Raw genomic sequence first — 24,140 nt, 5'->3', positions numbered from 1 at the left:
GGCCCTGCAAGTTATTGGAGAGCAGTTCACACACAAGAAAAATAAAATAAAAGCACCACACATGCTTCACAGTTCTCACTCAGACCTTCTGGGTTGCAAAACATCTTGAACATAAGTGCATATATAAATGAATGAATGAATGAATGAATATTTGTTCCAGAAGTTTTTGTAATTTTCTGACATGAAACAAGCCACTTATAGGCCTTAGATAGTTTTTGTTTTTAAAGCCAGCACATTTTTCAGTCTGTTTTAAATTAAATATTCAGAGACTTCTCAGTCTCGCCCCACCCCCACCCCCATATCAAAGCCCTATGGCAAGCAGATCCCTATATTTCAGGTGTAACCACAAAAAGGAATTCACAGCCTACCTTGCAAAAGCTGTGCTGGATGGTCTGGTCTGCTGCAGGGAGCTCGGCCAGCCTCCTTCCGGGCTTGCTGGAGCCTACTCGAGTTCAGGCTTCAGGGAGGCCTACATGGAGGCCTCTCTGGAAGCCCCGCCCACCCGCCGATCAGCTGAGAGGCGGGGAGAGAAGAGCTCTGCAGTTTGCAGGCTGCTCCGATCCTAGGCCAGAGCTGGAGGCAAGCGGCTGAGGGGGCCTGGGGCTGGGCAGGTGGGCAGTGGGGTGGGGGTGGCCCCACCTCAGTGGCGCCTAGGACACGTGCCCTGCCTGCCCCCCCCCAGTTCCACCTATGGTCTCTTTGAGTTCTTTCCCCCAAGTGTGGATTGCCCATACTTGGGAGATTGCTCATAGCAGGGCTGGGATGTCCTGGATGGGGACCCGATGCAGAGTTTGCCTCTTTAGGTCCTTTTCTCTGAGTCTCAGCAGAGATGGAAGGCCCTGGGAGAAGGCCTAATACAGAGGTTGCTTCTTTTGGGTTCTTTCCTTGGAAGATCAGCAGGGATGGAACATCCTCGTGTGGAATGGAAAAGGCCTTTTCAGAAAGCTGCTTTGTAATTGCTTTGTAGAAAGTGTGTTTGCAAGTCAGTGCCTCTGTGGGATGGAAAAGTACAGACCCAAAGAAAGTGTTCATTCAGCTATCTGCCCAGAGCAGAATCAGTGGGGGTTTGCAGCAGCGGGGAGAGACAGGCTCCCCTGAATAGTAACTGTATTGTTCTAGGAATGTGAAGGCTTCTTCTATTAATTAATTATCTCTCTGCTGTGAAATAGAAACTTAGAGCGCAAAGTCCAGCCTCTATGCAAGCATATGTACGAATGTAATGAACTGATTGGTTCTTTGGGGCTGAATGTTGACGCCTAATTGTGTAGTAATGCCAAATTATAAAAACTTGTGACCCAGGCAGCTGGGCACGTCTCTCAGGTTTTACCGTTAGGTACTGGGAGCGTCACCAGCGCTGGTTTTCAATAAACGGTTATTTTGCTTCCTTCAATCATCCTTTGTTTGCCTGGTTTGTGGCTCTGAGGAATTTGTTGGCCCTCAGGTAACACTCGAAGGGGATCTGATATGGAGGTTGCTTCTTTTGGTTCTTTCCTTGGAAGATCAGCAGGGCCGGAAGGCCCTGGGAGGCGGCAGATATCGATGTTGCCTTTTTTGTTCTCTACTGGGAGTGTCATGCTCTACAGAGAGCCTTTTCTTCCTGCAAAGGAAATGGCTTTTCTTCTTGCAAAGGAAATGGCTTTTCTTCTTGCAAAGGAAATGGCTTTTCTTCCTGCGAAGGAAATGGGGGAAGATTTCCTCCTAGCTGCTCCCCCAGGGCCAAATCAGTCATTCAGTTTGACTCTTTGCCTGGATCCAAGCCTTCAGCCGCTGCTTTGGCTCTTGGTGGAAAATAAGGGGGCTGGAGAATAACATTTGGCCTCCTTCCCATTTGGAACACTTGGCCTCGTTTCCATTATTCCTGCCACCCAGCAGCCCTGAGTGGTTCAGCTAACCCAGGGCTGCACCACTTGGGCCTTCCAGCTGTTGTTGGGTTACAGCTCCCATAGTCCCCAGTTGCACTAACCAATAGTCAGGGTTGATGGGAACTGTAGTCAAACAGCAGCTGGAGGGCTGGTGTTGTGCAGCCCTGCACTAAATCAAGCTTCCCCTTCTGCATCACCACTCCATCCTCTTCCACAAGAGGCAGATCCCTCTTCAGGGCCAAAATCAGGCCTCCTAGCCATACATATTGGGGCAGACAAGCTCTGTATAAGCCTCCTGGCAAGGAGCAGTCTATCTTGAGCTACCTCTTGAACCTCTCAGAACATCTCTTGGCCCCAAGAGGACTGGGCATAGAGCCTTTTCTGTGGCTGGGTTTGACCCAAAGACACTTTTACCCAACTCTGCCCAAAGAATATTCAAAGTAAGACAACTTTATTTTCTTTTAAATCAACTTTTTATTTTTAAGCAGTAAATATGCATGCTCTATTGCTGTTTTATCTCTACATCCCATCCTATTAAAACAAATGTTTAATAATTTTAAAATAAATATGCAACATTTTATTGCTACCTATGTATGAAGCACTGTCTAGTTTTTGTCTTTCTCTTTTTCCTCCTCAACATCCAGCTCCCTTGGAGGAACCAGGATCCCAATAGTGGCTTCCACACTTGCCAGTCTGCTCTGCAGTCTTCGGAGCTCTCCCCTCAGTGCCTTGAGGTTTTGCAAACATTCCTGGCAGATGCGGAGGTGTCTTTGGCCTTGAAGGAAAGAAAACAAACAGGGTCAAGGGGCCTGTCCTCCACAATACCAGTCCCTGCACTGACTTCTAGTCCCTTTCCATGCCCAGCACGGACTTCCCATCTCTACCTTGAAAACCCTCCATGGCTATGCCCCACCCTGTTCCTCTGCACTGATCCTCCCCCAACTTGCACCCCGTCAGGTTGGTTTTTGCACCTTCAGCTTCTGTCTTCCGCCACCTAGAGGTCTCCTGCTCTCTAAAACTACTCTTTTTCTTCTCCCTCGCTGACCCTTGGGTCTGGAACCGCCACTCATGTGGGCCCATGTCTCTCTCCTATCCTTCCAATGCAACCCACCTCCTCTGCGCAGCTTTTGGCTTAATGCCTCAGCAGAGGCAGCTCCATCAGCTTGAACTGAATGCCCCTTATGCTTTCCTCCTCTTCCTCACTTCTCTCTCCAAAGCCAAACTTTAGACTGTATGCTCCTGGTGGCCGGGAACTTTTGCCCATGTACATTGACGATGCTATAAGGAGGATTATGATAAGCACAATTGTATGTCATCCTCCTTGGTTTCTTGTTTCAGCCCAGCTTGAACTCAAAAGGGCTGATATTAGCATTCATATTATTAGCATTCATGAATTTAATATTCACATTCTGCTCTTCCTCAAGCAGCTCAGGGAGGTATACATGGTTATTTTTCCCCTCCTAACAACCCTAAAAGTTAAGTTAGACTGCGGGACAAGTGACTGGCCCAAAGTTACCCAGCGAGGTTCATGGCTGGATGAGAATTCAAACCCGGGTCTCCCTGGTCCTAAGGAGGTACAGTTTAAATACATACATATCGTTCCCCCGCTTGTCCCACCTCAACTTCCCTCTCCTTCCTCTATTGCTTGCCCATCTCTGTTTTTAGACTATAAGTGTTTTAGATTGTAAAACAACAATGAGGATGGAAAAGGGGTGCTGCCTCTGTGAGACTTACGGTCATTCAGATGATGGAACTGCAAATCCATCAAACTCTGCAGAGTTTCTTTTACATTGCTGAGTTCCAGCTCTAGAGGATGTGGGGAAGGAGGAGGAGGGGAAGAGGGATGCAGGAGGAAAGAAGAGGTAGAGGTGGAGGGTGGGATGGAGCCAACTTCCAGCGAGGCAGAAGATAATAATGAACCAGACCCAGGGGGGCGGAGACATGCAGCAGGGCCTTCAGGAAAATATGCAAGAGAGAAGAAGCAACAGGTGGTCAGACGCAAACGCTGGCATGCTACCTCACCCACCATCACTTGCCCTCACTGCTCACCATGAGAAGCTGGAAGGGATCCTGGCACTGAAGTTGCCTCATTGAGTTCTCCCTCCAGAATATCAGTGTGGATGCGAGGTCCTGGAAAAGATCCTGGCATTGAGGTTTCCTCATTGAGCATTTCCTCCAGAATATCAGTGGAAATGCGAGGTCCTGAAAGGGATCCTGGCACTGAGCTTGCTTCATTGAGCTCTTTCCCCAGAATGTCAGTGGATACACGAAGTCCTGGAAGGAGTCCTGGCACCAAGGTTGCTTCATTGGGCTCTTCCCCAAGAATGTCATTGGTGATGCAAGGTTCTGGAAGGGATCTTGGCACTGACATTTCCTCATTGAGCTCTTGCTCCAGAATATCAGTGGGGACGTGAGGTTCTGGAAGGGATCCTGGCACCGACGTTTCCTCATTGAGCTCTTCCTCCAGAATATCTGTGGGGACGCGAGGTTCTGGAAGGGATCCTAGCATTGAGGTTTCCTCATTGAGCTCTTTCCCCAGAATGTCAGTGGGGAGATGAAGTCCTGGAAGGGGTCCTGGCACCAAGTTTGCCTCATTGGGCTCTTCCCCCAGAGGGTCCCCCAGGACATGGAGCAACATGGGTCAGATTTCTGGGATGACCTGAAAGAGAGGAAATAAAGCAGGAATCTGGAAATGAGGATGGCCCATAGCCCTGATAGAAATTGCCTCCCCTTTCTGCCTAGGTGACCCAGTGCAGCCTGGGATTGTGGGTGAGGTGGTCCACCCAAGGAAACAAGCAAGGGATGAAGAGCATAGCATATTGCATAGCACTGGCAAGACAGCCCTCACCAACTACGCTTCAGAAGGGAGTGCAATGGCCAGGCTCTATCTGCTGAACATACCAATGCAGCTGCCTTCTACCAAGTCATACCCCTGGCTCACTTTGCCCTACTCTGGCTGACAGCTGCTCTTGGGCAGAAGCCTTTTCCTAGCTAGCTAAAATCCTTTAACAGAAGATGAAGAAGACTCAACCCAAGACCTTGTGCATGCAAAGCACCTGTTCCACTACTGGACTATGGGCCCTCCCATACCTGTGAGGAAAGAGGCTTCTCCTTTGAGCAGAGTGGGAGCTGATGGTTCACATGGACTAAACAATGCATTTGCTCTCTGGCTGAAGCAACAACCCCCAGTTACAGCCTTTTGACCTATGTGCGGGGGTAGGGGTGGGGCTTGAAAATATGCCTGGACGCCATAAGCAGGAAGCATAGCTATGATCTGAGGAATGCAGGCCCAGCTCCGAGGGGCAGAAAACTGGGGTCAGAGAAAGAAAGAGTCTCTTTGGACTGATCTCAGAGCTCATTGGCCAGGAAATGTTGCCCTTGTTTGCAGGTGATCCTCCATTTCCATCTTAACCCATGTAATTGTCAAAAAAAGAGATGCTTTGGAAACAAGACACCAGCATTCTTTAGCTTCCTCTTCTCCAAGGCAGGGGAACAAGGCCCAGAGGATGTCTTGGGGCTGGGTGTGGGCAAAAGGTTCTTGCAGGGCTTTTCCAGAAGTGCACCACCTCCAAGGGAGAATTACCAAACCTGCCTGCCTGCTGCCACAGCCCCTTCCCCATCTTCTCCTAGAAGGGAGGGTATCCAGATGTGACTTGCCCAGGCCCCCTGGTCTCCTCCAACACTTTTGGCTGCAACAAGTGCCAGCAGCAAAGGATAGAGGTGGATGAACCTGCCTTCCTGCCATTCATCCATCAGATGGACGTCTGCCTATCTCTCTCCATTGTCAAAGTGAAACAGGTCTCCAAGGAGACACTCCCTGGGGGGTTGAGGAGCCCTGAGAAGAAGTATGCACTCTCGTCATCCACTTACCAGTCTGTGCCCCCTCTTCATCTTCATCCCTGCAGAGATAAGGAGAAACATTCTTAGTAGTGAATCACAGGAAATTGAGGCGTCCCCCCAGTAATCCTAGGGGGTGCTGTGCCATCCCAAGCATGCCCTCACCCATAATCCTTCTAGAAGGCCCTGCTAATTTTGGATGATTTAATACTTGGGAGCAGTGAAATAGCAATACTTGCTATTGAAAGTCACTCACTACATTTTGCTCAGATTGTTTTCACTTGGGGATTGACTGGTTGACAGGGCGGGGGGCAGACCCACTCTCGTAGTTTATAGATATGAGGCCAGCTTTCCCACCCCTCTCCAGAGAAGATTTTCAACTTTTTAAAAAGCCCCCCCCCCAAAAGGGGGACACTTCAGCTAAAAGAACATACATACGGTTTTGGTTTTTAAAATTTGAATAAGAGGGTTTAAATTTGTGACAACTCGAATCCCCACCTGTATTTTCCCCAGACTATGGGAAACACCTATATAGGGCAGCAGCAATATAGGAAGCTGCTGAAAGGCATCATCTCACACTGCGCAGGAGATGGCAATGGTAAACCCCTCCTGTATTCTACCAAAGGCAACCACAGGACTCTGTGGTCACCAGGAGTTGACACCGACTCGATGGCACACTTTTACCTGGGTTTGGGCTATGTCAGAACAACCCCCACCCCCTCCACCTCCATCCCTTTAGCTGGCCACACCAGAGCCAAAAGCATTAAGAGGAGTCAAGAGGGGAAAAAGCAACTCACTTTGGTTCTGCCTCTGGGTGAGACCTATGGGAACATGAAAGAAGAAAAGGTTAGGCATGTTCTTGGAAATAACATGGGGGTGCTGGCAGAGGACAGCTTTTGAAGTCAGCTTCAACTGGTGGGCAGGATTCCCCCCCCCCAAAAAAAACACCCAAGTGGGCCCACAGGGGCCAGCCAGTAGCTCCTGGGTGCTACAGTTTCACAGGTCTAGGACCTGTAAGCTTAAGAAATACAGTGGAAATCAGCCCAGCAAGCGACCTTCGAGGGCCACCTGCATTTCAAGGAGAAGCTGTGTGGTATGAATACTGGTGGTGAACTTGTGACCACTGAAGTTCACATAGGGAGCACAATGGCATGTAAAACAATGGAAAGGCATCTTTAAAAACCAAGTCCAGGCAGCCATTAGATTTTGCTTCCCCATCATGCCGGAGACTTACCTACAGTTCACCCATGACCAGCAGCCACCCATCCTGACAGCTAAGATGATAAGCTGATGATAAACTGACAGTCAAAGACAGCCAACCTATCAAAGATGCTGCAGCTTATCTAGAATGCTGCCAGGTGAGCCTCCTGCAGAATCCTCGCAGGTCTCCAAGGGGAACCATGACGGCAGAATTCTGTGGCTGATTGTGAGATCGCAAGATCAGTTACTGGCCATGCTGGTTCTGGTTTGAATCGAAACACTGTCTTGGTTGTGCAGCTCAAAGTGTCAAAGCACCAGGGGAGAGTCACCCCTGTCCTGCCCTCCCTGCTCCCCACATGTTTTCCACCTCATCACTTGCTGAAGTCCCTTAGCTAGGAAATCCCTCTACATCACATTTAGCACTAAGGCCCGTCTCTGTTCAGAATACACAAAAAAGAAAGCCAATTAACTCGTGGAACTAGGTATGGTGATGATCCCTGGCTTAGATGGGTTTGAAAGGGGGTTAGAAACATTCATGGAGGAGGAGAGGCCCCTCTGTGGCGACAGAGGCGTATCTAGGGGAAATAGCGCCTAGGGCAAACACTGAAATTGCGCCCCCTGTCCAAGCATCTGACACCCATCTTTCAGATAACTTTACCATAATATCAGCTGAAAAATACAAGTCAGGCTCGTTAATCTTTTAATCTTTCAAAAACTATTATAGCAGTGGACTTAGCCAGACCAAAAAATGCTGGAAAACTACAAATTTCAGTATGCTGGGACTCATGAAATACCCAAATACTATGTGGAGGTGTACTTGGAAAACTAAACAGAAGTGCCTGTAATTCTCTACTATGTATTGTAGCATCACCATTACATAAGTTTTAAAAATAAATTGAGAATTTGACTTTTCCCAGATACTCTGTAAATAATTAAAGGATATGCAGAGTAAACTGTGTCACTGCTTGGAATATATTCTAGTCTTTCAGAAAGACAGTTAAAATGAGAGAAAGAAAGCAAGAAACTCCCAGTGGGCCTTAATATTAAGGATTTCACACTGATTCAAAGACAAATTCACCATTAATAGCCATATTAGCAAGACATCACATTTAACTCACTTATCACAAGAAGCAAAGTAAGAGCAAATGAATACAATCCTAGCTCATAAGCATCAGCTCAGTATACACAAGCCCTGATTCTCTGTACATAGTGCCACTCTGAATATGTGTACAGTGACTTATATTATATATTATTAATTTTTTACCTGTAGCCCCTTCGGGGGGCTTCCTAAAGGCTGGGGATTTTTCAAATGTTCCTCCTCCCCCCACTGGCCTCTAGGGCCTCGCAGGGACCATTTTAACTTTTTTTAAAAAATGGCCACTGAAAACAAAATGGCCACTGTGCATGCTCAAATGGCCTCTGCAAGGCCTGGCATGACCTAGGGCCTCACAGAGGCCATTTGAGCATGCACGGTGGCCATTTTGTTTTTGGCAGCCTTTTAAAAAAAAATAATAATTTTACAAAATGGCACCCCCCTTCAAGTGGCGCCCAGGGCACATGCCCTGTCTGCCCTACCCCTATATACACCCCTGGGTAAAGGTAAAGTGTGCCGTCAAGTCGGTTTTGACTCCTGGTGACCACAGAGCCCTGTGGTTTTTGGTAGAATACAGGAGGGGTTTACCATTGCTTCCTCCCACACAGTATGAGATGATGGCCTTTCAGCATCTTCCTATATCGCTGCTGCCTGATATAGTACCAGCGAGGTTTCGAACTGGCAACCTTCTGCTTGTTAGTCAAGCATTTCCCCGCTGCGCCTTACAGTATTACATGTGAAATCCTGTGGCTCTCTCTACTGCTCTGGTTTAGATCCCAGATGGGGAAATGCATTCAGAATTTCAGAGCAATTATATTTAAGAAATACGGTACATGGGCATGCGTTACAATATATAGCTGTGAGTGTTGCATTGAAGGGGGGTGAATTTAAGAGGGAGTACTTAATATTTCTTATTTGTCAGATTAAGGCCACAGCTCTTAACTGGGGAGTAACTCCTATTCGAACTCCTCCAGGACTTCTGAATTAACATGCACTCAAGGTGCACACCTAATGGTGCAGCAGGGAAGTGACTTGCCTAGGTAGTGACTTGCCTAGGGAGCAAGAGGTTAATTTTTTCCCCCAAATTCAATTTTTATTGATTTTAACAATAGTAATATTATCATTAACAAATAGACAAACGTGGACTTCCCGCACACATCTCTTCGTGAATCATCAGCTATAAAATTTACCCTTGCTATAATAATAATTCAAAACATAAATTTTAACCCTTACAAACACAGTTAATCTACCCAACCTGCAATTTTTACTAAATTTCAAACCCTGCTGTAAAGTCTATAGTAGGAAAATAGTTCTTTAGATACAACAAAAATGGTTTCCAATCTTCTTTAAAGCATTCTAAATTTTGGTCTCTTATCAATGTTGTAAGTTTTGCCATCTCTGCATATTCCAAAAATTTTATCAGCCAATCTTCTTTTGAAGGCAGTTCATTACTCTTCCATTTCTGTGCATATATTATTCTGGCCGCCGTAGAAGCGTACATAAAAAATGTTAAATTAGTTGTAGAAATTACACCTTGTGTTATTCCCAGCAGGAAGGATTCTGGCTTCTTAGGAAATGTCATTTTAAGTATTTTCTTTAACTCATTACATATCATATCCCAATAGGCCTTAGCCTTCCCGCAGGTCCACCACATATGAAAAAAAGTACCTTCAGAATGTCCACACTTCCAACATTTGTTTGAAACATTTTTATACATTAATGCCAATTTTTTTGGTGTCAAATACCATCTATACATCATTTTATAATAATTTTCTTTTAAAACATAACATGCAGTAAATTTTAAATCATTTTCCCATAATTTTTCCTAGGCTGCCATTTCTATATTACACCCCACATCTTGAGCCCACTTTATCATGGTCGTTTTAACCACTTCCTCTCTTGTCTCCTCCAGAAGTAAAAGTGTATACATTTTAGAAACTAATTTTTCATCATTTTCACATAATTCCTTCTCAAAGCTCGAAATCTGATCTTCAAATCCAACTTTAAAATCCTTCTTATATATCTCATTTAACTGATGATACTGAAACCAATCTCTGACCAAATTTTGTACTTCAGTTAAACTTTTTAACTTACAGTCCTTTTCCTGAAAATATAACAAATCCCTATAGGTACCCCAATGCAGTTGCATATTTACTTCTTTACGTGATAAAGCTTCAGTCGGAGATACCCATAACGGAGTTTTAGGTTCCAACCATTTTTTATATTTTAGCCACACCCTCATTAAACTCCTTCTCACACAGTGGTTCAAAAAATCTTTATGTATTTTGCTTTTTTCATACCACAGATATGAATGCCATCCAAACCTTCTATCAAATCCTTCCAAATCAAGTATTCTAGGGTTTCTTAATGTTATTCATTCTTTTAGCCACGTCAAACAAACAGCATCAAAATACAACCTTAAGTCCGGTAAAGTAAGACCACCGGGAACAAGAGGTTAATAGTTCAAATCCCTGCTGATATGTTTTGGGCAGCTGCGATATGATATCGGAAAGGGCTGAAAGGCATCATCTTATACTGCACGGGAGGTGGCAATGGTAGGGTTTTCTCCTGTATTCTACCACAAAAACCACATGACTCTGCAGTCACCTGGGCACTTTCCATTTTAGCCGTTCAACAGCAGCAAAATGCTTCCATTCAGGCAAGTCGTATTCAAAATGTAAATAGCAGGGGGAGCAGTTTAACGGAAACTAACAACCCAAAAAACCAGCAACTTCCCTACGCCGGATATACAATGTCCTAGCTCTATATCGCAGCTATTAAATTTGAGGCAAGGCATTGGCAATGTGAACGGCACCCTGCTGTCCGCGTAGGGACTGTGGTGTCACAGCACAGAAAGTGTGGAAGCACACTTCTGAGATCCACTGTCACCCTGTTACAGGGTGGAATCTGGAAAGCTCCCAGGAATCAACACTGACTCCACGGCACGATCTCTTCTTTTCCTTTCAAGGTGCATAGCATAATCCTATGCATTCTTACTTAGGAAAGATTCCTGTTGAAATATGAATAAACTTGCTTCTGAGTAAACATGTAGAGGATTGGGATGCACAAATAGAGACCCTCGCACCCTTGCCTCCAGGCTAAGGAAGTAATGAGAAGGAATGTATCAAATAAAGACAGAGCACACTAGGGGGATTAGCAACCCAAAGTAATTCAATGGATGCTTCAGATTCAGAGATGGTCAGTCTAGAATTCAGCCATTTGCAAGAAGACGAGTACAGATCTGCAGTCCAAATTACCCCCTTCTCTTGCAGATGGTTTAGCAAATGTGCCTGATGGGGAGAGGAATCTCAGTGTGTACTAAGGGAAAGGAAATTCAAGCAGACATCCCTCCTCCCCCCCGCCCCGCCCACTCACAACAATCAAGCATGTGTTGCAACTTGCATCTCCTCCTGCATGACTTTCCAACAGTGTTGCAAGCAGCTTCCTTGTTCCTCACCTCTTCCCTTGTGCTCTGTTTGGCTCTAGAACAATGCACCATCTATCCACGCCTGCTAAAGGTGTTTGCTGCAAAGCAGTGGGCCCCAAGGGTTTTTTTTTACAGTTACAGAGCCCTCCTAGGAGTGTCTGGTTGTGCAGCATCAGTGCTCACATTCAGTAGCACACTTTGGAAAGAAACTGCATGGGGAGGTGGGCTGCTGGCAACCTTCCCTCCTGGAGGGGGCGTTCCAGACACAGAGCCTTTGAAGAATTGAGTGAGGATGCCTCAGTCCAGACTTGCAAGGCCACGGGATTGAGGAGAGGGCTGCTTGCTGGCAGTTTTTTTCTCATTGCTGTTGATGGAACTGCCCCGGGGTGATTGTTGAACACCCCAAAATTGCATTTGGGCTTTGTGTGGGGAATTAGCGAGCTGGGGTGGAGCAGTCCCACATCAGAATAACTTTTGTGCAAAGCTTGGTTACAGGAAAATGTACAGAGAGAGGTTGAAGTTCAAAAATAAACAAGGTTTTATTGTAGGGTAGTGGTACAGCAGAATAAGAAAGTTGATTAAAACAATATTACTACTAAAAATATGTTACAAGATTGACCAGATAACTGCAAGAGGAAATTTAGCTTAGCGTCCAAACTAAAATAACTCCCAGGCTTCCAGGGCTGGATTAAGCCTTTTGCCACCCGTAGGCGGTCATGGATTTTCCACCCCCACTGCAGCGAGGAGGGTAGGGGTGGCGAGGATGAACCCCCCCCCCCCCGTTTTTACTTCTAAATGCTGCCACAGCGGCCTCAGGGAGCAGGGGATGAGAGGCAAGTCCATCCCCCCATATACAGAATGGGGTGGCTGGCTGCAGCGGGGACTGGGAGAGTTGTGGGGTGGGGGAAGCAGGAGGAGGTTCCCCATTTTACCTTAAAGCAGCTTCTACTGCATGGAGGAACCAACAGTTAACAAGAGCAGCGAGGGAGAGCTCCTTCCAGCTCCCCTCCCCCCTCTCAAATGAGTGCATGCCCAGAAGCAGCCCGTTTTTGGACAGGCTGCTTTGAGGGCGGGGCTTGCACTCCTCCCGCTTCCCCCACCCCCACAACTCTCCCAGTCCCCACTGCATCCAGCCACCCCATTCTGTATATGGGGAGATGGACTTGCCTCTCACCCCCTGCTCCCTGAGGCCGCTGCTTTAAGGTAGAAAGGGGAACTTCCTCCCCCCCCACCACAGCACTCAACGGCATTTTAATGTAGAAGGTGGGGATGGACTTGCCTCTTGTCCCCTGCTCCCTGTGGCCACTACAGCGACATTTAGAAGTTATGCGGGGGGGGGCTTCATGCTCGCCACCCCTACCCACCTCGCTGCGGCAATAGGCTGGCAAGATGCTTAATCTCTCGTTGTCGCCGCCAGCAGCGGTCTTAAAAACAAAAAACTTTTCCCGTCCCAAGATCTGCCGCTCTTCCAGGATTCGCCCCTGTAGGCAATTGCCTCCATTGCCTCTGCAATAATCCACCTATGAGGCTGGCTAGAGAAAGGAGGCTTTGGAGAAGCAGGCTTTTGGGCTTAAGAAGAGAGCAGGGATAGGCAGCCCAGAGGGGCGCAGTGGTTATCATAGAAACCTTGTCCTTCCTTTAGTGGTGATTACACCCTCATGGTTCTGGCACAAACAAAGGACCTCTTTCTTCAGGGATGGAACCAGGAGATGATGAACCGAAAACAGCTTGGTTAGGTAGCAGGGGTAAATCCAAAAGGTGTCTGTTTTTGTGTGCCAGTTTCTAGCAGCAAGGTGAGCTGGATAGATTGAGCCAGCAAGTAAGGCCAATCTGGAGGCTGGAAGCATGGATGGCATGCAGAGCAAGACACGGCCGGGTGTTATGGCGGGTGCCAAGACTAGCGTCCAAACTGCAGGTGACTCCAAGGTGTAAAGACCAAATTAAGCACACTGGTTCAAGAAATGAGGGACAATTATAGCCCAAACTGTGCCCTGAGGCAACGTTCCAGTTGTCCTTTCCTGAATAGGGTAATTCTGGAGAATCTCAAAAGGTTCCATTGTCTGTGTTTGCTGGGTTGGAGTTACAATACAATGATTTGAATGGGTCAAGAACAACTTGTATATAAATGGACTGAATGAACATGCAAGCGTGGTATCTCAGGTTGGAAAGACCTAGTAAACCAATCAGTAATTTTAATGAGCACATCTCCCTGAGTTCCTATGGCTCACTCAACCTTTGTGATGTGAACGAAGTTGCATTCGCTGTGCCTTATCTGACTTTCCTCCTGCTGGGGTAATTATTGTTTGAGGCAACTGCAAAGGAGGGGAACTAAAGGAGTCAGTCTTCAGACAGACCTTGAGGAGACTAACTCAAAAGTCAACATCGGACATTCCAGTTAGGCAACAATTAGGCATTCCCTAATATAGAGAAAGTTGTGAGGCTGACCCCCTTTCAATTCGCTTGACTGCTGTTGAGTCTGGGGGTGAATGTCCCACTGCTTGTTAAATGACTTGTCCCCAATATACCAACAAACAGGGAGCTCACGATCCTGTGAGACTCCTGAGCAGTGTTCCCTGTAACAGGGAATCCCAGATGTTGTTAACTACAACTCCCGTAATTCCCAGCCAAAGGCCATCACAGCTGGGCATGTTGGGAGTTGTAATCAACATCATCTGGAATTTCCTGTTAGAGGGAATGCTGCTCCTAAGCACGTCAAGAGTGAGAACCACAAGCCTGTGGTCTCAGACATAAGCAGAGAGGCTTCTGGGAGCCCACAGAATAGCAGTGCTAGTAACATTGCCCAGCCCCCTTGCAAGCCATGAGAGGTGGCCAAGGCGACAAGGAGAAGACACCAGCATAGCAATCTGCTCTCATCAGCCCATGCCCCCTTTACATGCTTAAGGAAAGGCAAGGAGAGATGGCATTTTACAACTTGACTCAGGCATGTGAACAACACCTAGCATTCCCTGAAACCAGGAGAGTGCAGTTGGAAGAGAGGAGAGTGGGCAAGCAAGCAGATGTGACAAGAAGCCCTTCTCATTCCTTTGTCTTGCTCACCCACCCTCCCTTCCCTCCCCGGCTTGTTCTTACAAGTTCCTCCTCTGATCATCCCCCTCCTCCTCCCTGCCTTGCTTGCGCTGTGTGGATGTCTTTGCATATAGCAGGGTCAACATTCCTGAGGGTCCCTGCTCCATGACACTCTTGTGTGCAGATACTTGGAAGTACCATCGGACTTATTCTCAGTAAATGTGCCTTTTAAAAAGTGTGCCTAAAATCAGACTAACTCCCTCCTATTCAAATTATGGGACATACTTCAATCCTTGGAAGTACATCCAATTTTAATCAGTTAGTAAATTGAGCTGCCTAAAGTGCTTTGCTTTGGCTGAACTGTGGCCTTTATATTGCTGATCCTTGGTGGCAAAGGGAGACATCATGACTTAATGCATTTTAATTAATCTTAAATGCAACTGCATTAAGATCATGGGGTAGATTAAGTATTTGAGTGTTGACTAGCTGATGGTTGGATTTTCACTATTTTGAAAAGGCTTCACATGCAGCTCTTCTGTGTGTGCACACTTTTGAATCAGTTCACCTATATTTAGTTTTCAGTTTTTTGGACCATCAATCTAAACTGAAGATGTTTAGTATTAGGCTTAGAAAGTGACATATGTATATAAGCATTGTTTTATACAAAAGTAGATGGAAGTCTCATAGTCCAATTAACTATAAAAGTGCCAAAGGAAAAAAATATTTTTCTTGCTCTTTTGACGTTGGTTGACATAAAATTCTTTCCTTCAGGAGTTTCCCCCAATGTTTTTGGAAAACTGTACTACCCAATATATAGTGTACATAAAAATAAAGAATGAAGGCCTTGTAAAGTAGAGTGACTCCATGTAAACACAGAGAAAGACAGGACAGACATTCATTTTGTTTGTATGAGGTCTTTGGTTTCATTTACACTTTTTAAAAAAGTGCCTTGGCCAGGTTGAGGCTGATTTAAAGAAAGAATTCAAATTAGTGGGTTGTGGGTTTTTTTAATAGGCATGGATGAGACACTAAGTTACTTTTGTTTCTGGTTTAATTTTTCCCTCCAACAGTTTTATAGGATTTCTAATTATTTTAGACCACTGGTTCCCAACCTTGGGGCCCCTAGATACTGGTGCACTACAATTCCCATCAGCCCCAGCTACAATATATTGTAGCTTGGGGTGATGGAAGTTGTAGATCAGCAATGCCTGGAGGCCCCCAGATCAGGAACCACTGTTTTAGACAGTACACTTTTACTTGTTATGCATACCAATACAGGTCACTTTCCCCCCTATTATTAAGCCATTGAGCTGTGGCGGGGGCGGGGGGGCGGGCAGAAATTGTAATCGCTGATTTCTTGAGCCTGCTCACAGTGCTTGCACACACTGCACATCCAGAACTCATTCTCTGTGAAGGGTCTTCGTGTGTAGAGGCAGCTTCCCTTCTCCCCTATTAAACACTCCCTTAAAAACATTTTTAAAAAATGATTCCTACAGTTGATGTCATACAACAGTTTCATGATTCATTAACACATATGAGCAATTCTGTTCAGAGCTGGGATTATTCAGACTTCTGAATTTCAAGACACTTTTATCAGTGTGGAGCTCTGATAATGTCTATCAGTAACACATAACATCGATCAATACATTTAAAATGTACTGCAACATTCACAATATTATTTTTTAGCAGCACTTTGCACCTAGATGCAGCATATAAACTATAATATATCATAGTCGTAACAGAAATAAAAGCAGTAAGACTTCAGGAAGATGGTCTCACTGACTTCTTGTGATCTTTAGGATCATGTTTAGTGGATCTCAGCAGGGCAAGATCTTCATACTTCTGCCTCTATTTATTTTATTATTTATTTATTAAAACATTTTTATACTGCCCAAAACTTATGTCTCTGGGCGGTTTACAACAGGATAAAAACAAAGTAAAACGTTTGTTAAGACAAAAATGGGGAGGGGGGAAACACACACATTACAACAATTTTAAAATTTTAAAATAATATTTTAAAACAGCATTAAAACCATTAAAACAATATTAATTAAAAGCCCGAGTGAAGAGATGTGTCTTTAAAGACTTTTTAAAAGCTGTCAGAGATGGGGAGGCTCTCACTTCGCTAGGGAGCGCATTCCAAAGCCTCGGGGCAGCAGCGGAGAAGGCCTCTCCCTGAGTGGCCACCAGACGAGCCGGTGGCAGCTGCAGACGGACCTCTCCAGCAGATCTCAGTGTTCCCTGTTCTGTATTAAGGGTTTCTAAAGCTTCATGTTTAACAAAAGGTTTTGAACAGGTACCAAACAAATGCTCTGTAGGCACATGCACAGAGAGCCAAAAAAACACAAAAAATCTCTCAACTTCTGAGAGAAAGTGAAACATCCAGTTAGCTGGTTGAGGGCAGGGAGGCGAGGGGATTTCATACAGAATCTAAGGCCTGGAAGAATAGAAAAACTAGTGGACCAGGGACGGAGCTGTGACTGGGTGGACAAGTTGGAAGAAAATAAGCCGCCTACTCTCAAGAAGCGATCTACTCTTGAGTTCCCCTACTCCACTCCATTATAATGTGAGGCCCCTCTGTGAGGCCTCCTGCCTCTGCTACCCACCCATCACTTTGTGCTGGCTCTTGCCATGGTGAGCTGGCAGATTGGTTGTTTTTGCTGCTGTGCGAGTGAGAGAAGAAGCAGCCGTCTGCCTTCTCACTGCAGCCAAAGCCAGCTGGGAATGGCAATGGGTGTGTGATGGGCAGGTAGTGGTGGCAGATTGTTACTAGAACTGCTCCCAGGGAATTGGCAAATACCCCTGGCTGCATTTTAGACTTGTGTGGGGAACTAACGAGTTTGAATGGAGCAGTCCACCTCAGAATAAATGTGTTCAAAACTTTGGTCTTGGAAAGAACTAAGAGAGAGTTTGAAGTTCAAAAACAGAATCAGGTTCATTCTTGGGTTTAGGGGCACAGGAGAAGAAATAATGATTAATGAGCAACACAATATTAATATACAACTCAAAAGGACTAGATTAAAGTTCAATAAGAGGCGTTTTAGCTTGAGTTCCAAATTAAGTCCACTCAAGGCTGAACAGAGAATGGTTTTTGGAGAACAGTTTTGGATTTTAGAGGAAACAAGAAAGGAGGGGAGTAAGAGGCTTGAGGGCAGAGGTTACCTATACTACCTAAGGGCATCTGGTGGTGTGTATGGACACTTGAAGATCAGCAAGTGCAAAGGGACCTCTCTCCTCCAGGATAGGCAAGAAGGTAGGAACAGGAACCTGAGGACCAAGTGAGGGTCTGGGAGCCAGGCAAAATCCAAAGGGGACCTGATATCTGGGGACCAATATCTCACAGCCAAGTGTATAGATGTGCACAGGCCTTTTATGGGCCTCCAAACAGGTTCAAACACTGGCCAGTTCAACTGTTCAGCGGTGGGGGAGTAGGTCTTTAAGGGTGGGAAAGGGTACACTTACCCCTCCCCCCGGTTTCCCCCCACTGGCACTGATGTCCAGTAAAATCTGTTGGGGCGGCAGTGTACCTTCCTGCTGCCCCTTCCCCTCTTTGGCCAGAAGTACCACGTTTGCATATGGATGCTGGGCACGTGTGCATGTTGCAATCCTGCATGACCAAGTGCAAGTGTGACATGCATGCACCTGGCATGTGCATGTATGTGCAGTACTTCCAGCCGAAGAGGGGAAGGGGTGACAGGGAGGTACACTGCCACCCCAACAGATTTTACTGGACGTCAAGGCCAGCAGGGAAAAAGTGGGGGGGAGGGGTAAGTGCACCCTCCCCCGCCCTTAAAAACCTACCCCCACCCCTTTGAGCAACCCCCTAGTTCCGTGCACATCCCTAGCCTAGTGTGCCACACAGATTGGGCTTGGAAAAAGGGCCAATCAGGAAGCGACAAGCAGAACAGGAGCAAAAGTCCAGGCAAGGCAAGATGGAGGAGCCAATGCCCAGGCGTGATGACACCAACTTGTGAATCTGAGGAAGAGACACACTGATTGATTGTGTCTTGACTAGAAATAGCCAGCATCTTGCCCTGAGGAGGAATGCTGACCACACCTTTCTGCTGAAGAGGTGGACAAAAGGAATAGACCAAAGAATACATCTTTATCATATTTTATTATTATTACTAGTATTTTTAAGCCCGTTATAACAACGGGCGCTAGCCTTTTTACCCCCCTTTATGTGTTCTTCATCTTTTTTTTCTTTGTGTGTGTGTGTGTGTTTGTTTGTCTCTCCTGTCCCACCCTCCCTCCTGCCCCACACTCTGGCCTCTCTTCCTCCCCCTCCCACCCCGCTCACACCCTCCCCTTCCTGTCAGCCTCCTGCCCCAGTCCCTCCTGCCACCCTACTCCCTCTTGCCCTTCCCTTCCCCCTCCCCCTGCCTAACTCCCTCTTGCCCTTTCCCCTCCTCCTGCCCCACTCCCTCTTGCCCTCCCCCTCCCCCCTGACCCACTCCCTCTTGCCCCACTCCCTCTTGCCCTCTCCCCTCCCCATGCCCCACTCCCTCTTGCCCCTCCACCCTGACCCACTCCCTCTTGGCCCTCCCTCTTCCCCCCTGCCCCACTCGTTCTTGCCCTCCTCCCTGCCCCATTCCCTCTTGCCCTCCCCCCTCCAACCCTCCCTCTTGCCCTGCCCCCTCCCCCACGCCCTCCCCCCTTCCCCCTCTCCCCTGCCCAGAAGAGTCTTGCGCTCCCCCCCCCCCAACCTGGCAACTTTACTCACTGTTTTGAACGCGACGGAGAAAGGAGCTCGCAAGCAGAGCTCATTTCTCAGGCAAGCCTCTTCCCGGACTGTTGCATTGGGCGTAAAGGACGCCCAGCGGCAGTCTGGGCAGTGTCTTTGCCGAGAGAGGAGCTCTTTTTGTGAGCTCCTTTTTCCACGGTCGTCGGGGTTGGTTCTTCTTTGGGTAAGGAGGTCTCGGGCAGCTGGGTGGGCGGTTGGCGGCGGCGGCCGCAGAGGCATTTTCCTGGGCCATGTTGGCTCTTGTTCATGTGTGGGGGAGCGGGGAAGGCGGGATCGGGCTACTTGGAGGGTGGTTGGCGGCGGCCGCCGCGGTGGCATTTTCCTGGGCCATGTTGGCCCTTGTTCATGGGGGGGGGGTGCGGGGATGTCGGGCTCTAGTGTGGGGAAGTCGGGCCCCAAAGTTTTCCCCCTGGCTGGCTTTAGCGGCGACGCCAGGCCTCGGCGGCGGCTCCGCCACCACCTCGGCCGGCTTCCCCCGCCGCCTCTTTCCCCTCCGCCTCTTTCCTATCTTCGCGGCGGCCGCTTCTGGCCCCGCCGTTTCCCTTGCCGCCTCTTCCCGGCTTCTTCTGAGCAGCCGCTTCTGGCCGCCCAAGATGTCCGCCGGGTACCGGCGAGCGTGTCTCCCTTGCCCTGTTCTGCGCCTGCGCTTCGCGCAGGCGCAGAACAGGGCAGGGAGGCACGAACACACGCTTGGTGCCCGTCCACGGACGGACACCAAGCGTTTTATTAGAGAGGATTATTATTATTATTATTATTATTATTATTATTATTATTATTATATTCAACTTCGCTGGGTGTGCGCTTTCCAGTACAATAGGTGAATAGGTCTGAGACACCTGTGAGGGGCGAAATGTAATGGGCGCATCAGGGCTTATCCTGTGTTTTTCAGAAAACTTTGGGAATGACTAGGAATTTTAACAAGCTAGCTTCTCATGCCCCGAGCCAGCCATTAACATGATTGTTAGCAGAGGAGACGACCAGTTACCCTTTATCACTCCTGTGCAGGTGATCAGCTTGACCTGATCCAATGTGCCAACAGAGGGGAGAGTATTTGGATGATTCTTGAGGAGAATAATGCTTAATTAACTTATGTCTACTCCACTGTTCCCTCTAAGGTGCACGTGCATGTGCACAAACCCCCAGGCCCCTGCACAGCAGTTTCTGGCAGACGTACAGTCTCTGCCGTGCCTGCCGCCACCACCCAAATGCCCGGCACCCCGTTTCCCCTCTCCTCGGCTGGGAAGCATTACCCCATCTCCCCCTCTCCCTGGCCAGGCCACCTCCTCCTTTCCACGTGGAGGAAAGCCAGAAACGGGCTGCAGACAGCAGAGCCCCTGCAGTCACTCGAGAGAAGGGGAGGTGGAAGGAGCTTGCTGCCGCCACCACCCATCCTGCCGCACTGCACAGCTGGCTTTCAGAGGGTGTTTTTTTTTTAAGGAGGCAAAGCCCACTGTGCCCGGCATTCTGAGAGGCAAAAGTGGAAACTATGAGGCTGTCGCTCCGAACCTGATGTAGGGGTGCTCCTAGGAGCCCCTAAACAGGCTCTCTTGGTGACAAGAGGCAGGAGGAGGGGGCAGCAGTGGTGGCAGAGGAGGCAGCAAGGTGAGGGGTGGCTCAGAAGGGCCAGCACTGGGCCTCCACATGTTATTAGAGGGGAGTGGGGCTTTGTTGCCACCAATGAAGTTAGTTGCGAAGTTCTGTTAGAATGCTTTCCCACTGCATCAATGCATCCTTTCTCTGTATGTCAGCCAGTGAGAATGGGCTGTGCTTGCAAGAATGGCCCAAATGATTATGAAAATCTCCCAAACACCACGGTAAATTACTCTGAAAAGAAGTAAATCTATGACGCACATTTAGACTTAAGCACCAACCCACAATATCTCCTCAAGTGAACTCTGGACTGACTACTAACATTTTATTTTATTTTAAACAGTTTACTATGGCAGTGACACATTTCCTCTGAGACATGGATCATTACACAGGTTTCCAGATCTGCTTTCAAACCCTTCTTTTCTCAAGGACCATAGGCACAAGGCCTCTACACTAATGTAAGTATGCTTATTACTTAAGTTATCAAGCAATATTGAATTTGCTGGCATTTACAAAGTCCCAAAACTTCTGAGAGAGATATAAAACAGGGGTTCACAAACTACTTGTGGTCTGCCTGCTGAATGCTGTCCAACTACTCAGTAGATTAATAGCCACAGTAAAGTAAAAATGTGTGATTTCCACACACAGTCACTTTTTCTCAATTTACCTCCATGTGCATCAGAAACAAAAGGATGCTTCTGTTTTATTCACACGGCAAGGGTGAATCCAGAATTGGGACTCTGAGTTCTGACAACACTGATCAGTTCATCTATTGGGAATGGCCCAACAGAATCCATACTCTGCCTTCCCTTCACCAGGAGGCTTTACACACAGGGCTTCTACCCCAAATCTCCTTCAGAAGAGAGTGTGTGCATTCACACACCAGACAAATTTACCTCAAAATCCCTTCAAGATTTTTGGACCCACTTCACACACAAGCTGGGCTTTGTGATGTGAATTCTAGCTTATCTTGACGTACTTCCGGATTTTTAAAATGCTGATTTTAAGCTACTTTTTCTGGCACTGATGTAGAATCATTAGCATGATAAGAGGGATGCTCTCTTTAGAAATGCAGATATCATTTTTTAGGAAGCTCTCTCTCCACACACACACACACACACACCCAATTGGCTAGAAGGAAAACACAGACACACGCCATGTGAACTTGTTTCAAAGCAAAACCCAAGAGCAGAGGGCAGGGTTGCTTCCCTCAATTCAGCGAGTGTAGTTTGAAGTGGCTTTGCTCAACATTTACCTCGAAGCATGAAGCCATGTGCGAATAACTCCCAGCCATAAGGTACTCAGTTCACTGTGCTGATTCACTGTTCAATAGGGGTGAGGTTGACTCAGGTGCAATAGAGGGGATATCTGGATCAGGGTTGGAAGCAATACAACCTTGTTAGCACAAGAATTGATGTCCTTACATTTACTCTTTCTTTAAAGAGGATATCCATCTTTGAAACTGCAGTAGCCCATAAAATAGGTAACTACAGTTCCCAAGATGCCCTGTGCATTTCCCAGAACTGCAGGGAGGAGATGGGGGTGGGAGAGAAAAAACTACTGGACCTAATTTTAAGTAAGTTAAGAAGTCAGAGAAGTGGTGAGGTGGGGAAGAAGCAAGGGGTCAAAATGGGCAGAATCAGCATAGGCTGAATTGCACCCACTTTGACCAAAACCAGACAACAGTTCGAGTCACACTGAGCCAAATCAGCCTGCTTCAATTTCACTCGCTAAGTTTTGTGCACACCTCTTATTCTGTACTTACAAACTGACCCTCTTCAAATTTACTCAGAAGTCCCACTGATTCCAATGGGATTTACTCCTAAAATGCATTCCCATAGGATTGCACTTTTATGTTCTCAATCAGTTATGTTATCAATCAGTTTTTCTGCCACCATTCCTGCCCATCCATGCTTATGCAGTCCTGTGCTTTCCCTCTTTTTTGTGGAATGTAGAGGGAAGCCTGTGTAGCTCCTGGCAGCTTTCAGAGCAGTTCAACAAATATCACTACAGTTTCTGCATCTGTAACTAAAATCCTCAAGGTCCTGGAGCACAATCTCTGCCAGGAAAAGGTGCATCATTTGAGACTTTCTCGCCTAAAAAGGGGCAAAACATGGCAGAGAGAAGTGTATGTGACAGTCAGGTGCAAAAGGGCAAAATGTGGATTAGCAGATGGCCTCACCAGCTGCCTTATCCCCTACCATGCAGGGGAAGTGATAACACACTTTCTATCCCACCCAAGTCAAATAACCTCGCAACAACTTCAAGTTCACAAAAAAGCCTCCCAGTAAACTCATAAAGCCTGCTGTGTGTAAAAATCCCAGCTGGTCCCAATCCACAATGTGATAACCCCTCCTATGTGTATTTGACAAGCAGCCTTGACTATCATCTACCATTTTTTGCCCTTTGAGTTTTCCCCAATAGAAGAACGGGAAAGGGAGCAAAGCCAAACCCAACTCACACTAAGCCTTTTTCTTTAACCAAAAAAGGAAAAAAGAAAGTATTCTTCTACCATTAGACATCAGATAGAACATCGGACAAAAGTTATTTTAGGAAATGTTTATCTCTAAATTATCACTGCATAAAATTGTAGCTGAACAAAAATCAGAAAAATCAGAATAATATGACTCAGGGTTGGATATTTCAAAGTTTTTTTTTAAAGTTAGCTTTAGGTCTTATCCTAACATTGGCAAAGCCATCTCTGACAGGAATTTTACAGGATGTGTATGAGGCAAAAATGTTGAGTCTTTTGCTGTGTTTATGACAGAGCAATGAAAGTCCTGTTTGTTAAATCTGAACTGGGGAGACTAGAAAAATCTTTCATGATTCAAAATGCAAATAGTCCTAGTCTCAGGTATTTACCTTTCTATAAAGGTGATGGATTTACTGCCTAGCATTTTTAACATGGAATGTGGATGCTAGCTGGGAACATGGACTAACTATACACTCAATACATATTTTGTTGACACTAAAGATGGCAACAAGGGAGATATTCGTGTTCATCATTTGTCGTTTCAAAGGTCATGGAGTGTGGATTTTTAAAAGAACAAAAGAAATGCCCTACACAGCAAAGCTGCGGTTATGATGGATAGGAGCAAATGGAAAACATTGCTGGATGCCCAATGAAATGAAAGACTACTTTTGAAATTCTTTACCAAGAAAGAAAGAAAGAAAGAAAGAAAGAAAGAAAGAAAGAAAGAAAGAAAGAAAGAACACTTTCTGACTGTCTATCCAGAATTACAGTTTGTTCAATTTAAATCACCCTGTTCAATGAATAGTGAAGACTGTATGAAGTTTATTTTAAAAGGTTGTTTAAAATGCATTCCTATATTGAGAATATAGATACTATGTTTGTTGCTA

The 24,140-nt window shown here is 46.6% G+C and overlaps 1 protein-coding gene and 1 long non-coding RNA gene across 4 annotated transcripts in view; one reads left to right on the top strand and one right to left on the bottom strand.

Annotated features, from left to right (window-relative positions):
* The window catches only part of LOC128340301 (uncharacterized), a 27,101-nt gene extending 2,961 nt beyond the window's left edge, over positions 1-24,140 (top strand). The window contains exons 2-3 of the long non-coding RNA XR_008313578.1: positions 21,124-21,238; positions 23,801-24,140. This is a non-coding gene — a long non-coding RNA (uncharacterized LOC128340301). The remainder of the gene's footprint in view (positions 1-21,123; positions 21,239-23,800) is intronic.
* Positions 2,331-5,758, bottom strand: LOC128340299 (mucin-5AC-like). Of its 3 annotated transcripts, XM_053285275.1 has the most exons (4): positions 5,733-5,758; positions 3,912-4,521; positions 3,597-3,815; positions 2,331-2,637 (listed from the first exon to the last, which is right to left on the bottom strand). In XM_053285275.1, exons 2-4 carry the CDS (start codon positions 4,498-4,500, stop codon positions 2,468-2,470), a joined length of 978 nt encoding a protein of 325 aa, XP_053141250.1. In that variant the 5' UTR covers positions 4,501-4,521; positions 5,733-5,758; the 3' UTR covers positions 2,331-2,467. The 3 variants fall into 3 exon arrangements, with proteins under 3 accessions (XP_053141250.1, XP_053141249.1, XP_053141251.1); XM_053285274.1 differs by lacking the exon at positions 5,733-5,758 and having other exon boundaries at positions 3,912-4,929; XM_053285276.1 differs by lacking the exons at positions 3,597-3,815; positions 5,733-5,758 and having other exon boundaries at positions 3,912-4,929.

The sequence above is a fragment of the Hemicordylus capensis genome, chromosome 1, assembly GCF_027244095.1.
Source record: "Hemicordylus capensis ecotype Gifberg chromosome 1, rHemCap1.1.pri, whole genome shotgun sequence".
Lineage (NCBI taxonomy): Eukaryota > Metazoa > Chordata > Lepidosauria > Squamata > Cordylidae > Hemicordylus > Hemicordylus capensis.
Note: the sequence above shows the minus strand (reverse complement) of the source record. Positions and strands in the feature narration are given on the sequence as shown.

Excerpts from the sequence above, each read along its gene's own strand:
- LOC128340299 (XM_053285275.1), bottom strand. The coding sequence starts at position 4,500 with ATGTTGCTCCATGTCCTGGGGGACCCTCTGGGGGAAGAGCCCAATGAG. Across the intron at positions 3,816-3,911 it reads ATCCCTTCCAGCTTCTCATG|GCCCTGCTGCATGTCTCCGC; the intron begins GTGAGCAGTGAG and ends ATTTTCCTGAAG. Across the intron at positions 2,638-3,596 it reads GTTCCATCATCTGAATGACC|GCCAAAGACACCTCCGCATC; the intron begins GTAAGTCTCACA and ends CTTTCCTTCAAG.